General features: G+C 31.4%; 1 protein-coding gene across 2 annotated transcripts in view; it reads left to right on the top strand.

Annotated features, from left to right (window-relative positions):
- The window catches only part of Sik3 (Salt-inducible kinase 3), a 74,954-nt gene that overhangs the window by 28,080 nt on the left and 24,940 nt on the right, over positions 1 to 21,934 (top strand). For both annotated transcript variants that reach the window (XM_076397986.1, XM_076397985.1), the window contains exon 2: positions 13,796 to 13,976. In XM_076397986.1, the coding sequence (XP_076254101.1) occupies positions 13,796 to 13,976 (181 nt within the window). The remainder of the gene's footprint in view (positions 1 to 13,795; positions 13,977 to 21,934) is intronic.

Genomic DNA, 21,934 nt, shown 5'->3' with positions numbered 1-21,934 from the left:
GCTGCTGAATCTGAATGAAATTGTAACTGTAGATTTCCATCGACGTCAGTTGAATATATTGAACAACGATATATTGTTGGAAAACAAACGAGGTGTGGTTAACTTTACTCAACACATATCTCAGTAAATTATCAGTTAATTTATTGATTCTAAACTTTGTATCGAATTGCTTCATTGCTAAACTTTTCTTACTTATAAGTCATAGATTGTATCATACAACAATTATTTTAATATAAAACCCTTAATAACAAATTTCTAATACCCAAAGTTAATTGGTTTTGTGATTACCATCAATTAGTTGATTTCAGAAATACCATTCAAAATATTATCTAAGTTTATTGTATGTTGTTATTGAATTTATATTAAACGAGATTATAACATCATTGTAGTGTGATATAAGTCAGTGTATAATTTGTTTTTATTTGTTAAGAGGACTTCGGAAACCATATGTAGTAGATGAACCATTGCAACATATAGCACCCGCGAAAATTTACGATTTTATGTATTACTATATAGAACATAGATAAAATTCGATAAATTCCAAATAACTAATATTAGTATTAATTTGGGTAATTGTGGTTCGTGGTAAGCCATGTTACTGTTATCTATAATAATTCTGACAAGATGACTATTATCAATATTTTCATGATACATCCTTCATATTTCGGTGAATTAATATAACTAATTATAATACAGAATTTTCTAAACCTTCATATAAATAATAAGCTACTTGATAGTTCCAATTTCCCACTAAAGTAACTATCATTAATATCAGGAACATGCATGTAGTCTGATCATTTTTTCACTTTAAAAAGGCATTTATTGAGAAAATTTGGTACAATATATATTAATAAACAAACCTAACCTGTCAGGACTAACCCATGACTTCCTGTTCTTGGGATTGTCGTGGTGATACTGTCGTCCTTCAAATCGTTATTTGTCATTGAAACCAAAACCAACAATTAAAATATGACTGAATTTTTCTTAAAATCTTACATTCGATGCGGAGTACAATCTTAATTTACGAATTTATTTATTACTAATGTTCTGTTGTACTTGCATAAATACACAATCAAAATGAGTACGGGATAAATACATCAGTATGTATTTCCCAAATTAAACTAACATTAAACTGCTTAAGCTAAAGTTAGTAACATTTATACACTATATAAGTTCATGTGGTTTGGTTCACTTCAAACTTCTGCTTTCTTGCGTGTTGTCCAGTGACTGTATTACTTCCGCGTTTTAGGTGTGGTTTAGTAACATAATGTCGTGCTGTTAAGGCGAAATCTTGGATAACTTCGTAAATCCTTTTGATTCAAGTTCATCGTCCAGTTCTTCGTTGGTTAAGTAGCGATAGGCATTGGTTATTAATTGAAAAACTTTGACAGCGTTGGATTACTACCAAACCTAATTGACTTTACGATTAAGTGATAAGCAATTCTTTAATTTTAGTAGAATATCTTCCGACTACCCAGTACTGTTCTTTGGTTTTGATCTTATCTGCTCTGCTTTTTGTCTCACATGATGTTTCCAATTTAACCTACTATCAAGATGAATACCGAACTAGTATTTACCTGATTCTGCTTGAGAAATTTTACATCCATATATACACTGAATGACTCAAAAATCCCAAGTGAAAAACTGTTATTTTATGTAGAAAATTGTTAAAAAGTCCAACTTTCTTTAATAGTTTTTTATTTAATAACTGTTTAATTAATTATTTATTAAAATCATTAATTCTAAGGACATAGACCTTATTTATTGGAGTAATGGGTAATCATAATTCAAATCAAATCTAGTAGTATATTTCGGGAAAGAAATTAATAAGATTTCCATATGTCTAACTATTTTAGTTAAATTTTATCTATTTTTAGCATTTTTTTGTCCATTTTCGTTTTTCCAGGATTAAACAGTTTTTCGATAGAAGATAGTGAAGGGGACATTATTTTATTTTATTTTCCTGTAAAACCATTTTCACATAATATAATTATAAAAAAAGTACAAACAAATAACAGTACTCATGTTTTGCCGCATTTTGAGCAGGAATTATAAGAGTTGACGGCCGAATCTAACCTTATGACTTTATTTACACCAACCAGGCGAGGCATTTCAACATGTATTGTTGTAGACTAAACCATCAGTCAATTCCTAAATAACTGTCAATATCAGATGAAGTACTATTCCCAATTCAAAATACACTCTTCAAAACTAAGCAAGTTGCTATGACATATTTTATTTACTAAAATATCCTTTCCCAGAACTGACATTTTTTAAAGCTATCTCCAGCTAAACCTGTACGCCTTGTAACATTTTAAATTAATACCTATTGATACAGTGAAGAAACTTTTATCCAACGTTGTAAGGATTGTCTGTTTCACATAATATTCGTATAACAGTAATAATGCGTCAAATATTATCTTCTATCCCTAAATCAATTAATTTCAGTGTTAACTTCTGAACGTGAAATTACACCTTCACCAAAAGTTTTATTTAATACATCGATTGTACAACAACCAATGTGAGGTGTCATGTCATTTGAAACATATGCTTATGATTAAATAAGTGTCTCTAATATCGTTTCGCACTAACTCATCGAAACACATTTTAATATAAATTTATACAGTTGGCAAGCATTGTTCGTTGATGATATTCCAAAGCAAACATGAATCATCTGACAGCTGTCAAAATGACTGATCGCAAAAGATGTTGCCATCTTAAAGTTGTATTCCGCTACAAAAATATCCTTTACAGCCGCCTTGTAGGTAACATGATTGGTTTATTAATTTGTATTAGTTTTTCTATGGAAATGTCTGGAGTGTTACTAATTAATATAATAATTATGCAATATTAATAATTGTTTAAAGAGTGGGAACAAGGGTTGTAGTTAGATAAGAACAAATTGAGATATGTGAAATTTATATAAGTACTACAAAATCAACTTTTAAACAGTTACTTTTAGAAATGTTTTACTATTATGGTTAGCAATCGAGCTAGTGTTGATTATTTCAAGTATCTTGATATCCTAGGAAGTGTAATCGATCCCTATGCTGAATACAGACAAAACAATAAAATATGTTTACACAAGAGATATCCGTATTTAACATATTCACTATATATAATCAATTTCATAGAATCACTAATGATATATTGATATGATATATTCAAACAAAAAGAGCTAATAACTTAACAAATAAATTTAAGTGAACTTATTTTAAAAAGAAACTATATTTTATTAAAATATTTAATAAGCAAATTAGTTAGAAGTCCAGAAAATATCAGCAAAATATGAAGACGTTAAATTTTCACTTTTAATTTCCATTTATAATTGAATATAAAGACAAATTAGTCTCTGTTTCAAATCTTTGCAATCTAGACAAACTAATATACTACAAAAAAACATTTAAGTATTTTGATCTATTAACTGTAATCACCGAACTAAATTAAAATAAATATTATAAGTTCTATTGAGCAAATAATTCTATTACTGAACAGTTAAATAAACAGTTTTATTATTTTTTGTTCGGTGCTATTCTTGACAATAAAATACTTTTAAGATTATGTCCCATTACACAGCTGGTTAGCGTTCAAGATCAGCGTGATGTTTATGAACAATTTCCTACTTAAAATATTCCCATATTTCAATTTGAATATTATCTGTTACTTACTAGAGTTTGGTTCGATTAACTATTATAAATGTTAAATTATATTATATTAATTATATTTATTAAACCATTATAAATATAAGTATTTTTACAATCAGTAATTATCGGTCTTATTAAAATAAATTGGCCACAGTTATTTAGCGTTTTGCCACACATAAATTCAGTACACGACAACTAATAATAAACATATATAGAACAAATAAATGTCGATTAAAACATAGGTTAATTTATTATCAGATAAACAAGTATAGCTTCGGGAACTATACTCAAGAATTCAGATAGCTTATACATATCAATAAAATACATGGAAAATATCCGGATAATATATGGAGTTGAATGAAACCATTAAGTATTTTTATCATCGGTACATTTAGGACATTTTTCATGAATCTTCATATCCATGTAAACAATAATAATTTTATGCTTTTTATGAATCATTTAATTCGAAGACAGAAAAAACCCTTACCTACACACCAGTTTGGGTTTATTAACAAACGTTCAACAATAGACCAAGTGCGTAGAATAAATAATTGAAAGTAATAAAATTATTGAAAGAGCATATGAAGATAAAGGATATGTTCAGCTATATTCTTAAATGTAACACAAGCCTTTGATTCATAAGCTGTAGAAAATTTTACTGAGTCAGCACAGTGAACTATTAAAATCTACAACTAAACACATTACAGCCAGAATCTTTAAAATCAAACAAGAAGAAGCCTACTCTACAATAAAAGAAGCTAAAGTACTAAAGTAAGCTTGTGCACCATTTGTAAACCATTTGATCCTATGTAGTATGTGTAGTAACATGCATTTAATTTTTGTATTAATCTCTTAGAACGTCAACAATCTGCCCGTGGGCAATAAGTATTATTGTATGATTTCCGTTATATAATATAACCATCTTGGCATGTAGAAGATCACTTCAGTAAGTGATCTGCTGTACAACTTATAATCTAAATCTTTTTCTAGATACTATTCTAACTTATTTTAAAGTTTATCCTAACTAAACTAAAAACTATTCTAAATCTCACTCTATGTGTCTATTAATTAGTTCGTATGGTAGTTTGCATTTGAGTCTATGCACTACACTGTCATCGCGCACATTTAACTGTTTGGCGAGTGCATTGGAATGCACTAATAGTCTTTCAGAGTACTTCGCAGTAACACTTCGAATCACACTAGTTAACATAAGGAGACATCGCGCTGAATCATTTTGTTGGACACGTAATATGAGGCATCGACGATGCATCGCAACACTTCATTCTGGAACCTATGAAGGATATCTATGTTAGATTTGCTAGTAGTACCCCACAGTTCAATATAATAGGTCCAAATGGGCCTAAGTATTCAGCAAAAATATTACTTTTAGCAACTTATACAACAAATCCTTGTTATCTAATGCTAATTTAGATTTACACCCATACATTTGCTAATATATTTGGTTTAGTTTAAGCCCAAGCTGTTTGCGTTTTGTCACTGCATGTTTTCCATGTCAAACGTCGATCAAAATGCCTTCCCAGATATTTAATGTTGTCTGCTTGTGGAAGTTTATGATTATTCAATTTTACTGAGAAATATGTCCTTCTACAAAGGGTGAATGTCACATGGGTAGATTTTGTCTCATTTGCTTTGATGTCATGATTGACTAATCTATGTATTTGTTCTGTTGTTCTGTGTTTATTACGGAAGCCAAATTAATGGTCTGGAATAATATTTCTCTCCCCTGTGATTATTTTAAGTATCTTAATGTATAGTTTTTCGAAAAGTTTAGAGATCACAGTTAACAGGCTTATAAGACGATAAGAGAAGACGTCTTCTGATTTTCTCCCAGGTTTAAGAGTCATATTGATTTGAGTCACTTTCTAAGTGCTAGGAAAGTAATTCAATCTTACCATGGCATTAAATATGAATGTTATTAATTTGATGCACTTTCCTAAGAGCTCTTTTAAGATTCTTCCTCCCAAGTATTGTTTTTTTTTTCTTCCTTAACAATAAATATCTCATGTGGCAGATCAATTTGAAACGGAGTGTTAAGAAAGTCAACTATGTTATTTTCTTCTGTTGGGGATATTTCAGACGGATACGGATTAAATACTGTTTTTAGTGTTTAGAGAAAAATTCCGCTTTATCTTTATCATTCCTAGCCTAGGTATTGTTGTCAATTTTAATGGGTGTAATCTTTTTTGTAACTTTCCGGAGAGAATATTCCGTTGCATCAGTTGGCGTTAAGTTTTCTAAATAGTTTTGAATTCCTTGATTTTGTTCCTTATTTATTAACTGTTTTGAGGCTTTGTTGAATTTTCTCTTGTTTTCTTCTGTTCTGATTTGTTGTCAGGTTTTTCGAAATTTTCTCTTTCGGCAATTTTTTGTTTATTTGTAGATGAAATATAATTAAACTTTTGATATGTCGCGCTATTAGGTGTTGTGTACTATGCGACCTCTTGTATGGTTTTTGTTATATTTTTTGCTGCTATTTCTGTATTTCTTTCTATTTTGAGAGGTAAATTTAGAGATATTGAACTGTATAATTTCTCTCTAAATAATGCCCAGTTAGTTTTGGTGTTATGCAAAGAAGATGTTTTTGTTTTGTTGAGAATATTTGAGTTCAATGTTATAATAACTGGTGAGTGATTAGATGATAGATCGAAGCATCATTCAGCTTTTTTTTCAGCACGTTTTGCTGTTAATATTTTTTGTAACAAAAAAGTCTATGGTATCGGAAATTTTATTTCTATCTGACGGCCAATATGTTGCGACGGCACTAGAGATATACTGTAAGTTATGTGCCTTCATTGCTTTGACCAATTCTCTGCCTTTTGGTGTTATTAATCTAAAACCCCATATTACATGTTTTGCATTATAGTCCTTTCCGGCAATCAATCTATTACCCTGCGTGTTAAAGAAACCGTGGTATTGTTCTGTCTTGTTGCTGTGTTTAGGTGAACAATAGATAGCACTCGTTGTTAATGGCCCGTGCTTTTCTTCAATGGTTACATTGGTGGCTTGTAAATGTTCAGTGAATTTCTCTCTTTCACAATGTTTTGTTAGTTGTTTATAGATGTTCCTCCATGTGCTTTATCATCGGAGTGTTTTGTGTGATAGAGCTTGTATTTCAATATCCGTAAATAATTTCTATCCGTGAAATGTGTTTTGGATACCATCATATCAATATTTTGTTCATATAAGAACATTTTAAGCTCTATGGGCTGTCTTGGTGGCTATAAGTTTCTTTTTTCTCTGACTGCTGGATAAAATTTTTGTTGCAACGCTTTATGAACTAGGCATCCCCTATAATTCACAGGATGGTCACCGTTACAGTTGACGCCTTTTACTTTATCGTCACGTGTTTTGCGCGTGCAATCTATACAACTTGCGACAGTATGTTTTGGTATGCTCATATGCTTGGCATCTGGCGCATTGTGTGATGATTCTTTTTGTGTTTGGTGGTTCACATTTAATGACATTATAGTCCAAATATTTAATCTCGTAAACATGTTTATTATTTTCTTTTGGCTTCAAATCAATATAAAAAAACATTTTCAGCGGCTTCTTTGTTGCATGATATTTAATATTGTGTATATTTACAACTTCGTGGCCTTGTTCAACTAGGGCTGTTTTAATTGTGTTTGAATCTGTGGCGTGATGTAGTCCTTTTATGACGAATTTAAATGTTTTTTCGGGCTTTAGTCGAAAAGTATCATATTGCGTATTTCTATTGTCCAATTCTCTTATTAGCCCTTTGAAGTGCTCAGGGTCAAACATTTGAATCTTCATTGTTTCAGATCCGATTGTTTTTATTGTGTAATTACTACATATTGTCTTGAGCAAGTCATGGAGATGTTTAACAACACCTACCTTATATATTGTTACTGGGGGTGGCCTGAGAATAATTTTTGGTTGGTTTTCTTTGTTGTTATGGCTTTCTTCTGTTTCTTCTGTCAGGGCACTGGAACTGTTGTATGTTTGGATGGATTTATAGTAGCTGATTTTCGTTTGTTTTCGGACGAGTTGTTCTTCCGGACTTGTCAAGCGTTTTTTGTCTGTAACGATGTTCCATTCTGGCATTTGAGGGGTTTCTGTTATTGGCATCCTTGCTTATAAAAAATAAATTTTAAATTTCACGTTCAAAAGTTCACGTTTTAAATCACGTTCTCACCCTACAATGGTTGAGACTAGGTTTTCACTTTTTATGACCGACACTTTTATGACAACAATAGTAACTCAGATGTTTTTTTACCACAGAGCGTTCTGAAAGGTACGTCTGCACTCTGAGGTGGTTTGAACAGAACTCTGAATTTAATAGAAAAACAACTGTGTTAATACATAGACACTCTTACACCAAAGACTAAAATAGGGGCGATTGGTCCTCCTAGATATATACCTAAATTTAACTTATTGTAGAAACAAATTCTTGGTTAGTCGGCAACTCGTCGACTAGCAACAATATAGTAAATCAATAATAAAATAAATATAATATTTAAATCGATTATCTTAGTTGGCAAAAGTCTGTAACACAATTACGCTAATATATGAAATGTATAGAGTTATAAAGAAAAATATATAACGTTATAAATAGTTAGAATAGAAGTTATATATAAAATTAGAAATTATTTTATTTCAAAAGACGGCTGCCGATTCAATCCTATACTAATGAAAACGAAACCCTTGTTGATATTAATATATCACGTCATCTCATCATTCACCGCGTCAATTTCTTCGGCTATCCAGTGCCTTAATAATCACATTATTCAATACCTTCGTCCTACATCTAGACAGCTTACTGTATAGTAAATTATTCGTATCACCTTTATCTTCATCCGTCAGTATGCCTTTGATGATCTTCTAAATTGCACGGTTTTTACCTAAATTAAGGAGGAATGCTTCGAGTAAATATGGAACTATTGACAATTCAGTCAAATTGTCTCTTTAAAATCTGTTTTGATAAATTGATTTCGGTTAATGAATTCAAAACGTCCCCAATATTCTACGGGCTGCGCTAGTTATGAAACAAGCTTTCAATTTATTTTAAAGTATTTTATTTTTACGGAAATAAATGGTGACTTATTGAATCTATTGTATAAAGGACAGTTCCAACAATCCTATTCTAATGTAAATCCATCACTCGTTAACTAACGTCACCACACACACTATGCCGAATTTTTAGAATATCCAGTGACGCTTTATAACGCGCTGTTGTTCATGCATGTAGTTAAACTACAGGATTGCAGTATTGCCTGTAGAGATGGTAATTATTTATGATACATTTTAGCAAGTCGTAATTTTATATCAATCATCAGTATAATCAATTCACCTTCTTCATTCAGACATATGCTTTCTGATTGAACAAGTTTTCCTATTTATAGCTTAGTTTATTGAATTATGGCGGCTTATCATTTAGAAGATTTATCATGTGTCTAAATTGCTTCGCAAAAAATATTTTTTCAAAAATTCTAATAGAACCACAACTAAAGAAACAAGATATAATTTTGATATCGAAAAGGAACTATTCTTATTACGAATTACAGAGTGTGAAATATATCTCGAGTTGCCCTTAGTGAAGCCGTCTTATAATTATTTCATTTAATTTTCGCACGTGTCTTACACTACCTTGAACACTCAATATTTATTAGCTTAACATAAATATGTCGCACGTTTTCTCTTAGGGTTCTGAAGCAGCATGAAACCAATTAATGTTTTTGCTACGGTTTCCCCTATTTGACATTTGCGGTTGTGTGTCCTCAACAGACATTGTATTTCCCGACGAGAAAAGTTATTTTTCGTTGTTAATTAAACTATATTAGTGAATTGTAAATATAGTCTATACAAAGTGTCAGTGAACCTACATCATCTCAATTTATGACGTCAAAACTTTGCAATGTTACCGCTTCAACTCTAAGTTTTAGTTTATTTTGGCTTTGATAAATAATAGGATTCTAGTCTAAATAAAATAATGAAACAAAAATGTCATCAAATAGAATCTAATGCATATATTAGCGAATAATTTAAAGTACAGTTCATTATACAGTCACAATAGATTATAGGTTAGAGTTGTTTTATTATATTTACAATGAACTATTTTCCACACCACCTATGGTATCCCCTAATCCACCTAATTAACAATTGTACATCAAAGTAACGTATTTTACTTTCATTAGAAATCATATTTATCTTTTTAGGTTTAGTTCTTGCTCCCTTCGATGGTGTGTTTCCTTGTCAAGTCATTTTGATATCACTGTATTTTTTTGTTTCTTCTATTACTACCTGTGTACGTTTCTTGATAACATTAATCACTGAATTCTCCTTAATCCATTTACCATGTCTACAAAACAGTTAGTATTCATCCGCTCTTCATGCATTCTAACCTAATGTTCATGTATGATTCTGAATAATTACACACATCTATTAATTATATTCTCACCTTTAGTTTCCACTCTTATCACCCTGTCTTTGAAATTTCCACATCCAGAAAGTTTAATTCAATTTAATAACACTTCTGACCCTGACACTTCTTAATTGATGTTGACCCCTTGATCCACAAAAACCAGGGGTGTTTTGTGGTGCAAATTTCGCCTCATACCATGACGGCCTGCGGATTTGGGCAGTATGCGACGTTCTGGAAGCAGACCAGCTTTGCTGAACCAGTCATTTTGGTTCTGCACTTGCTCAACGGTGAACAGCTTCTCGCCCGTGAAGACAGGTTTCGAGTCATACCCCATTGTTCTCATCCGTGAGGAGCTACACTTTTGGAATTTGTACGACTTGATGTTGAGCTCCTTTTTGGTTATTCGATTAATCGAATTGCTTATGCCACACTCACGGGCCATTTTTTTCTTGGAGGTTCTTAAATTTCTTGATAATCTTGCATTTAGCAAATGTTGCGGCGGTGCACTTTATTCCACTTCCTAAACGCCGACCATCATGGCCATGCTCTTTGAAATGATCGATGGCGCGAGAAACAGTCGACTGAGACAGAATCATTGAGCAACAGAACTTGCCGAAGCAGATCCAAAATGGCACTACCTTTGTTTGGCATCCTAAAGACACGACAAAATGAATTAGCATAGAGTCGAAGCTTAATATAATGGTACATAAACACATAGAGAATTCAATGAAACACAAATTATTTTATTACGGTACAATTATTTCGTGTTTGGATATATTAAACTTTCACGCAGTTTTTTGGGACACCCCCAATACAGTCTAGAGCAGCGCAAAAATCAATAAAAATGACAGTGGGACGCTTTTCAACATCTAATACATACCTCCATCAACTGGCGGCTTGTCTCCTCGCCAGCTTTTTGGAATCTCATTTCGTAAGGTTTTCATACATACTTTCCTGACAATTTATAGGAGACTTATACGTCAATATTTTTTACAGTGGTAACTATCTACTCTTTTAATATAGGGCAACTATCGCTTTCTACCATACCAACAGTACTTCGATCTTACCTCACTTTAATGATTTTATTGACGTTCAGAATTCCACCATTGTATCCTCGTCATCAGGACGTCAATGAAGTGGCTGGTGGGGTTGCCAAATCCTGTGGTCATTATTGTAAAGCTGAATAAAAAACTCTCCCTCCATTGTTTAACAAGATTCTCATCGTGTGACTACGAAAGTTCCATCACTAAATATTGTCCTTGATATATTTACTCCTACTGCATGATATCCTAATTGTTCTCCTAATAGTGCTTCTCTCTCTATATTTAGCTTTTACCTAACATCTCTATATTCAGTGTTGTGTTTTATTTCGAACTGGTAGACATACTTTAGTAGCACACTCAACAATTTTTTTCAAATATTTGCTTTTCTATTGTATCAATATTTGTATCGTTTAGGTGTTCTAGTGCCAGGAATTTATGTGTAGTTTCGATTTGAAACTCTTTTTAATTAATTTTTCCGTTGTGGTCATAATTGAACTTCTACACAGGTGAGATAATAGTCAAATCCACAATCAGGTGTTTCGACATAAACAGTACGACGGGAGTTCCACAAAGTTTACATTCATGGAAGAGCTGCAATTGCGAAAGCCAAATGTAGGCTGCGAAGAATGTGTGTGGTCTGATTAATAACCGTTTTCATTGTTTCCTACAATCCAGCATGAGGAGGTTCCATTATGATTTCATTTTAATTACTTGAGCGGGTTACTACGAGCGAATATCTTGACGTTCTCAATCATCAAATTCTTAATATGACTAGCAAAATACTGCCATATTCCAATATCATAATGCACCCATGCAAACGCTTAAAAATATCTTCCCTGTCTAGCACAATCGCCAGATATTTGAAACGTTATTATTTTTTCTTTATATTTTAAAGTCTCCTTTTACCAACGAATGTTTATCTGAACTGGACCTACTGTTTAACGTGAGTTCCGAATCACGGTTGTCGGCATTAAGCCCACCACCGACTGCCGAGTGACCAACTTAGAAGACATCCGGTCTTACCCAGCCTGGTTACTGGCGTGACTGGGATAGTTTTCCTTGTCGGATTTTGCACTCTTGCCTAGGACCATCATGAATATTAAACAATCGCAAACATAAATTTACAACCATGCCCCAGCAGGATTTGAACTCGCGGCTATCGCAACAGTAGGTGAACCGTCCTGTCGCCTTTGGCACAGTGGAGAAATAAAAGAGGATAAAATGACAAATGAAACAGCACTTGTTCTGTAGTCTGTTGTAGAATATCATTCTGTCCATTCATCTTATTTAGCCCTGGCTACATTTTCTCTAAACTAATCCTTTTTAGTCAATTGAAAATTATTAAGAAAGCTTTCAAATATGTTCAGTTTATTTCAATAGTCTAACCATTTTTTGATCACAGTAATATATTGTTTATTGTCCTATGATAGTGTACTGTAATATATTCTTTCTATTATTTTTTAGATATTTAATTGATACTACAAATGATAAAATTGATTCATTGTCTCAATCATTATTTGTATTTCAAGCTGGACGTATCAGATGCCAGAACGCATTGCATTTCAAGAGGTCAAATGTGAGGATTTTAAAATTGTTTGTTGGGATGTTTTAAAATTCACTGCTCAAAATATCCTGTAGCTACTAACTTCAAAAAACTTTTTAATTCTTATAACTACTATACTATATATTCCTATACTAATTAATATAACTACTTTTATTTATTTATTGAAATATTTGTATGTATATTTTTTGTAATGATATTAAATATTTTATTAAGAAAATGTCTTAATAATCTTGTCTCAAACTAGTGGTTAAGAAATTCTTAGAGTATTCATCTTAAACATTTATGATTATTTACCTTATAATTAATGTTTTCTTTTAGTTGCTAGATAAGTAATAGCGCACTCTATACACATCTATTTCATTACATATTTCACAATTCTGTACACATCATATTTACATCTATTGTAAATTGAATATGCCATTAAGAAATAATATAAATAGTAATATAGAAAATAAATTAAAGAAGATCAAAAACACATTTTATCACCGACCTAAGATAAGTGATATTTCCAGAAAAAGTCTCGTTCTAGCTACCAAAGTGCGACTGATTTATGAATTTCTTCTTTGAAAATTTCCTTTCACTTTGTTCCGTTCTGTTTTGTTTCCATAAGTCTCACTTAACAAACTATATACTGACTGACTACATGAAGGTTTAATGTTCTCAAATTCCAATAGTCCACGGCTGAGCATCTTATCTATTGAATTTGTATTTTCGTGGACAAACACGCTAAATTCCTATGCTTGTTACAGCAATACATAGATTAGTGGTGTTTTTGAAAGCATGGATATTTCCTAATTCTAATAGTTCATCGCTCGAGGACATTGAGCAACTTCAATCCACTTTTGGTGGTTTTAAAGGTTGAACTGTGATGCTGTCAGGCAAAGTCCACTAAGCTAATGTCAACTTGTTTTCTTTTTGTAAGTAAGTTGAAAGTTGATTCCGGCAAATTGAATGAATTTGAAAGAGAACTTTGATCTTCCCGGAATCCTATCGACTTTGCTAGTTATGAAACATGTAAGACTAAACAAAAACTTTTCATTTACAATTTTCAAAAAGCAATGTTAATCGGGCTACATAACTTACATTTATATTTATATATCTTTACATTTATATTAACACTTGATTTAACTTGCTATTACAGGTGGCGATTAAAATAATAGATAAGACTGTCCTAGATGAAGAAAACTTAACTAAGATATTCCGAGAGACTGCTATTTTAAAGAAGTTGCGGCACCCTCACGTGACCAGGCTCTACCAGTTGATGGAAACTAAGCAAACGATTTACATGGTGACTGAATATGCCAGTAACGGCGAAATATTTGGTGAGTATTCGTTTATATATTATATTCTATATACTGCGTTTCATAGCCTAACTAGGGTATACGTGGTAAGTTATAAATGTTAACTGTTTAGGCAGAAATGTAATATCCAGTTTAGTATAAATTATCCGATTTAATATTAATTATATAAAAAATCTATAGTACTGAATTTTTTATTTTGATTTTTGGTATAAAATTAATGTAAGGGTATTTTTCAGAAGGTTATTTTTGCAAAATGATATGAATTGAATATAGTTTTATTATTCTAAAAATATTGTAAAGGCCTTTACAATAATATTCAATAAAAAAAGAATTAAAAAAAGGAACTGTTAACATCACTTTGATTTTCGAATTCCTTTGACGTGGTTTCCTTCATCTGAGCTCACCTCTAGCAGTGTGTTTGAGGGTGAGTTTTGAGGTATATGTAACTTTATATCTCATCTCCTATTTTGATACTCCAAACTTGAGACCTAAGTTATTTTTAAGTAGTTTAAATTAAGGTGAATGCTAAATTGGTGACGTTGACAGATTCCCTCATTTAAACGCATTAAACGGAGATACTTCAGCATCAATTTTATAATTTGTTTTATATGATTTCCATCGGAATCCTTATGTACTTAGTAAGATGTTCAAACAATCTCCAATAATTAAAAACACTTAGATAGGGCATCGTCCCTAATTTTAAAAAATAAGTTCAATGCAACTCTATATGTTTTTTTTAAACGAATATCATTAATTACCTACGCTTTGACCTTAAGATATTGTTTTGGACTTTACATGGTTGTTATATGCTCTGATGTACATACAATAATTTAAGCATAAGTATACAGCGGAACTATGATGATTGATGAAAAGACGAAACTTTACTATCTCATCATATCAATATACTTGATGGAATAATGATTGTAAGCTTTCTACTTCACTTCGTACCACATCGCGGATTTTAAACGCGATAAGGCATGAATATTTGTGTTTGTTTATAGGCATTTGGAATGTTTAATGCTACATAAACTGCTAATGAATAGGTTCCGCAATTGCCAAAAAAAATACGAGGGTAGTTGTATTTCCCACGCACTAACTAGCATGAGGTTTTAGCCATTGACCGCACACAACCTCTCAATTTTAACATGAATTTTAACATGAACAATCGGATGAGGTGATTTTCGTATGTTGATTAAGCATTATTTTTTGCTCTAATACCGATCACACAAATTAAGGTCGTCAATTTCAATAATTAAGAAGTGGTTTATTGAGTTCCGTTACGATCGTACTAGCACAAGTGAAAAAGTCAAAAATCGTCAACAAAGACATGGAATGATATTGGACGAATTGAAAATGAAAGAGCGTGAGGTTGCTTTTACAGCTACATCACATTTTACATGAATATCTAGATTTTTCTGAAGAATTACTTATTATAGCATATCTGGAAAATTAATACTAATAGACTAATTGTTTTTATCCTAATTTATTACGGTTTAAAATCGCGACACTTTGGGCTTAACATATATCTCACTGTTTTTAATGTGCACTGAATTTTACTTATAACTTATATAACTTATAACTAAATATCAAATGGTTTTATTCTCTTTAATCTTTTAACTAAGCTATCATAATCTAGGAGCTGGAGAACCTCAATATTAATGTACTGATAGAGCCTCTGTTCATGTCGTTGGGCGTAGCCTTTAATAATGTTATAGACAATTTCTACCTTTAGATTCTTATGCAGATTGTCTGTCGTTATAAATGTACATAGTAGGCATATTATTGTTTAACTATGAAGTATCAGTCAGTTATATATGACCCTAAAATTTTTGCATATTGGTCAGGATGAAACATTTTCATTTTATGCTTTAAATCCTCATTTCAAACTTTATCGAATGCTTGAGCAACATCTAAAAATATTGCTCAACAAACTTTATTTTCTTATAGTAATTTTTCTATTACATTGGTGAATCTGACCAAGGAATAATTAAATGTGCTAATGACGTGAATGTACACCAAAGGGTAGTTCTATCTGTCGGCCACAGTTTTTTGGAATGCAAGCAGTGTCATTCATATCGATTATCTTGAAAATAATCCCCGGCGAATGTTATTCTGAGCTGTTGAACAAATTTAATGATGATTTGATATTGATTTGAAGCAAAAATAGCTCCATTTCTTGAATAAGAAGGTGTTGTGCCATCAAGACAATACATGGATACTTGTGTTAGTTACCATGACAAAAATCCATAAATTAGGCTATGAACTACTACCCCATCTTACCTTCTCTAGATTAAAGCCTCTCTTTCCTGTTTTCAAACCTGAAGAAATGGCTGGGTGGTAATAGATTTGGGTCAAATGAGAAAATCATTACTCAAAACAAAAGGCTATTTTGAGCACCTTGAGAAAACCTATTATTTGGAAGGAATAAATGAAATGGAAAAACGCTGGAATAAATATATTGATTTAAAAGGAGATTTGTTGAGAAATAAAACGCTTTTTGTCAAAAAAAAGCTCTTAACAATAGGTCCACTCCAGTCAGCCAGGAACTGTGAAATTCGAGAGCACTATATTCAGTACACACAGATTAGCACGTTCAAATATTTTTGGTTTGTTAGAGTTATTCACTGATTTCACTCATACAGAAATAGACAGATATGTAGATGTGCGTATAACAGGTTAATTGAAAAGTCCCCGGCCTGACACATAAATGGCGCTACTAGAATTTAATCCATATATTTTTTAGTTAACCCTAACCATCAAAAGATGCGTGTACAAATTTAGACAACTGTCGGATCATTAGTTTGTGAATTATAGCATTTTGAGTGAAGCAACTTTTGTTATTGTGAAAAAATTGATAAAAATTAATTTCGCGTGTTAATAAAATATTGCTTTATACAGTTGATGCAAAAACTTGGCTTGATGCCGAGTTTCCGCATACTGCCCCAGGAAAATCAACCATCAAGGATTGATATGCTAAGTTTAGACGTGCTGAAATGAGCACCGAAGGCGGTGAACGCAGTGGACGCCCAAAAGAGGTTGTTACCGATGAAAATATTAAAAATCCACAAAATGATTTCGAATGACCGTAAATTGAAATTGAATGAAATAGCAGACACTCTAAAGATATTAACTCAACGTGTAGAATGTATCATTCACGAATATTTGGGTATTAGAAAGCTCTGTGCAAAGTGGGTGCTGCGCTAGCTCACTTTTGACCAAAAACAACGACGAGTTGATGATTCGGAGCAGTGTTTGATGATCAAGCGTAACAAAACCCGAGTTTTTGCGTCGTTATGTGACAATGGATGAAACATGGCTCCATCATTTCACACTTCGGAGTGAACTAATTGACAGTCATCCGAGTGGACTGTCTGTATTTTGGGATAGGTATGGAATAATTTTCATTGACTACCTTGAAAAAGGAAGGGCCATCAATAGCGACTATTACATAGCATTATTGGGACATTTGAAGGACGAAATCGGCGAAAAACGGCCGCATTTGAAGAAAACGAAAGTGCTGCTTCACCAAGACAATGCACCGTATCACAAGTCGGTGAAAACAATAGCAAAATTCCGTGAATTGGGCTTCGAATTGCTTCCTCATCCACCGTATTCTCCAGATCTGGCACCCAGCTACTATTTCCCGTTCTCAGATCTCAAAAGAATGCTCGCTGGGAAGAAATTTTCGTCGAATGAAGTGGTGATCGCCGAAACTGAGGCCTATTTTGAAGCAAAGGACAAATCGTACTACAAAAATGATATTGAAAAATTAGAAGGTCGCTATAATCAGTGTATCACCCTTGAAGGGAATTATGTTGAATAAAAAAAAACTAATTTTGCCAAAAAAATGTGTTTTACTATGGTAAGCCGAGGACTTTTCAATTGACCTGTTACAGTGTTAGTTTTACAAATATCGTCATATGGTCATTATCATGATTTTATTCTATTTTGTGTCACAGAGTTTCATGAGTAATACATATTAAATTCTTCAATTCTAATTTGTGTTTTATTTTCTAGATTTCTTTGAAAATCATTGAACGATCATTGAACAACTTTCAAATCATAAAAATAAAATATTAAAATTTGAATGTATTTGAATATACAAGAAATTATATTTTACATAACTAAAATTTAAATGTTTGGAAAATTAAAAATCGAATATAATATTAATAAGTAGTATTATATATGGATAAGGATAGATATATATTATTATTATTATTATTATTTATAGAATATATGGAGTCATATCACAATATCTATAACACATACATTAATCTCTTATAGCTAACTAGCAGATCCGACAGACATTGTCCTGTTCAAACATCATTTTTTCATACCGAGTGATGATATGTAATCAAGTTTCTCAACAATTTAAATTTTAATTCCTGATTGTATTGCACGTAAATATGATGAACATACCTAGGTTTTTATTCCTCACAATTTACCCAACCCTTTAGCAGGAGTTCAGTTACATACACACGGGCAGAAAAATTATGTATATAAAGAATGCATTTCGTGGCACAATATAATAGAAAGAAAAGTTGAGATATAGGAATCACGATATAAGCAGAAACTATCATATCATATTCGGTAATAATTATTTTCAATGATCTTTTGTAAATACCGTCGTCGGCACTAGATTAATGGCGATACTGACGTGTTTTTTTCGTCCACAGTGAACATGTTAAAAGTATAATATTCGAAAAATTCATTTTACAGCGGTCATTAGATTGTTTAATTTATGCATCTAAAATAAATATGTGTTTTTTAACTATATTTCGATATCGGATGTTATAGAATCAAAAGCTATTATTAACGAACAACGTATAATATAAATTTTAAAATGTCAGCTGACCAAAAAAGCGCGATCGAAACTGTTGCTTACGTACATTTAGTGGTAAGTGGGTAGTGATGAATTATGATTATTGGAAGACATTTTATTAAATATTCAAAGTAATATCTCCAAAAATTAACTAGTACTTGTAGGAAGCGTGTACCCTGACGCAAGAATGAGACAGAAACGGTATTTTAATATCCTGTCATTAATATTAGTTGATACATTAAGAAAAACCTCTTCATTAAAATATCACTTCTAATTTGTTTATAACTATATTTTATTTGTATTCTAACTAACTATATTTGAATGTTCTTATTTAATAGATGTTATTCTAAAATTTTAGTAGTTCACTATTGTGGACAATTCTGCTATTTCACTTCCTTAACTTCTTTCTACATAATATTTCTGAAAATTTTAATCTGAAAACTTGCCTATTAATATATATAACCTTATAATTGAACGCTTTTAATAATCCTTATGCTTTTTATTATTTTTAGTGTTTGTTAACTAATGAGAGTACATAGTTAAGTCAGTTTTTTATCAGAAATTTAAAGAATTTTGTATTTAATTTAAGGATACGAATATTATTTTTTTTAATTCACAAAATATTCGCATAAATGCTATCTAAATAGTCTATGTGTCATCTTTAGAAACAAGTAACAATCAGAAGAATAAATATTTAGTAAACACAGCGGGTGGAATAGTGCTTTCCATTTAAGCATTACCAGATAAATTTTCAAACATGTCATTTAACATTCTCATCTTGTTCAACTACTTGATAACATTTTTAGTTCTATAATAACAGTTTTATTAGGTGATTAGAGTTCCTCCAAAGTTAATCAAACAGTTTCAATATCTTCCAGTTGTTAGTTTTGGTTTCAACTATTTAAAAGTGGTAATTCGAATATTAATGACAAATGGCGACCTGTGGGATGAAAAATGTTCGAAGACATTAAATTTCAAGACTTAATGCACGAGAGCCCAGCTCAATCTCTTAATAAACTTTCATTCGACATTTTGATTAATCAGTTAATTTCAGATGATATGGGAAAGATGAAAAAGGAAGAAAAGTGGCTACCACCTGAATTGAATTAAAATGCCATTTCGAGTTGGTTAAACATAACGGTTTAATAGGTTTCCGGGCAATAAGGAAGAATTATTTGTGGTATATTGTGACTGGCGATAAAAAGTCATTGATTATGGGTTCAAAGCCAAGACGTCATGGGTTAGTCCAGGAGAACCATTCACATATGCTGTACATATGGTGGAATCAGCAAGCACCAAAATGTTACTGCGGACATATTTTCACGTCTTCGACAGTTAATGCAGGTTTTGTCATTTTATCGATTACCTACTAAATATTGATGACGACGATGATATATTTTACTCCTGGAGATTACTAACGTTTATTATAATATATTTAAGAAGCCGCATGCCAAAATGTTCTGATTCTCATATTAAAAATGATCATAATATAATGATGTATTTTGTCTGACATTTCCGATGAAAAGTGTCATATTTTTACGTTAACCTTCTTCTAAATGTAATTGTTATTCTTTAATATATTTTTATAATAATTTAAACATTATAGCCAATATGTGGACTTGACAATTTTGGTGTAGAAAATTTGATAGTGCAAGATAGTTATGTAACGGTACTAAGTAAATAGACAACTAGCATATATACGTTTTTTCATAATTAGTTTACAATGATTAGTTATTTATTTTTAATGAATACAGTATCGATGCTAGATGATGAAGAAATACGGTGACGATGATTCAAAATATTTAAATAAGAAAATTACAGTGAACGTGATTTTTTAGATAATCTGATGATGTTGATGTCTTTAGAAGCAAGTATATTGGTCACCTACTACCAGTACCACTATCTAAATTAGACACAGTTTTAATTTGTTGAGGATATTCTGTAAAATCATCAAAACATGACCGGTGCTCCAGAGAGAGAGTTTCTATTTCTTAACTGATACGTGCTGTTGGTGTAGGACTTATATATATGCACGCACCATCTTAGAGAACCAAAAGCTATTTTCACTATTTTCTCCTATGTTACTGATCCCAAGCACTTGAACTGCTCCAATTGGATCTCTTTGAGATTTACAATAGTAGACGATCCGTGAGTTGTCATAATTTTGGTCTTTTCTTAGTTAACTGTCAAGCTATATGACATATTTTTATAACATTAACATCTTAACGTCTGTGAAGATATATTGAACCTAAAAATATTCGCAAAATAGAAATTGCTTGTTCTTATGCAATTTCCTTGTTAATTTTATTTATTTATATAACGTGTCAACGATTGTTTACATGAAATAGTGTAAATAATCGACATATTGAATGCGTCTCCTCTATATTGTCATTGTTATTATTCATTACACAGAAATTAAATTTACAAGGTATTTGTATAATTATACTAGAACATAGATGTGGAATGTTTAAAGTTATCTGATAAAATTACGTGTCTTATCAGTAAAAAAAAACATTACTTTGTTTTTAACGGAACAGAGTTTACAATATTAAGTTTTTAAGATACATTATCTTATCTATTATTTAGATTTATATTAAAGAATAACAATGAAATTAATAATGATAATCTTTTTAAACTTGATTTTGTTTATTACTAATTATTGTTATGACACGTCATTATATATCTTGTTTAAATAAGTTTTAATACATTTAAATGATTAAACATTGCTTGACTATATAACGTAATAAAAATTAGTATTTAAAAGAAATCATTAATTCATTCGTAATTAATTAATTAAATCTCATTTAAATGAAAGAGAAATTAATAATGAAAAAACAGTAATTTGTTAACGAAAATAACGTTCTTTTTCGAAATATTCTCTACTATCATCAATACATTTTGCATGGGCTTGAGCCAATCTTCGAAATACTTTTTTCACTGTGATTTAGTTATCTCCGAAACATGGTATTTGAATTCAACAGCGGCTTCTTCAGGCACCGAAAACTTTGGCCACGCAATTTATTCTTGACATACCGGAATAAAAAAGTCGTTTGGTGCTAAATCAGGGCTGTACGGAGATTGATCCATCAACCCTTTTGGTCAGTCAAATAGATGGTTGTTTCAGACGATTTATAAGAGCTTGTTCTATCATGGTCAG

This window comes from Rhynchophorus ferrugineus, unplaced genomic scaffold (genome assembly GCF_030347505.1).
Source record: "Rhynchophorus ferrugineus isolate W39M unplaced genomic scaffold, kcgeb_rfMv2 rfM3, whole genome shotgun sequence".
Classification (NCBI taxonomy): domain Eukaryota; kingdom Metazoa; phylum Arthropoda; class Insecta; order Coleoptera; family Curculionidae; genus Rhynchophorus; species Rhynchophorus ferrugineus.
The sequence above is the reverse complement of the archived record's forward strand: the minus strand, read 5'-3'. Positions and strand labels throughout refer to the sequence as shown.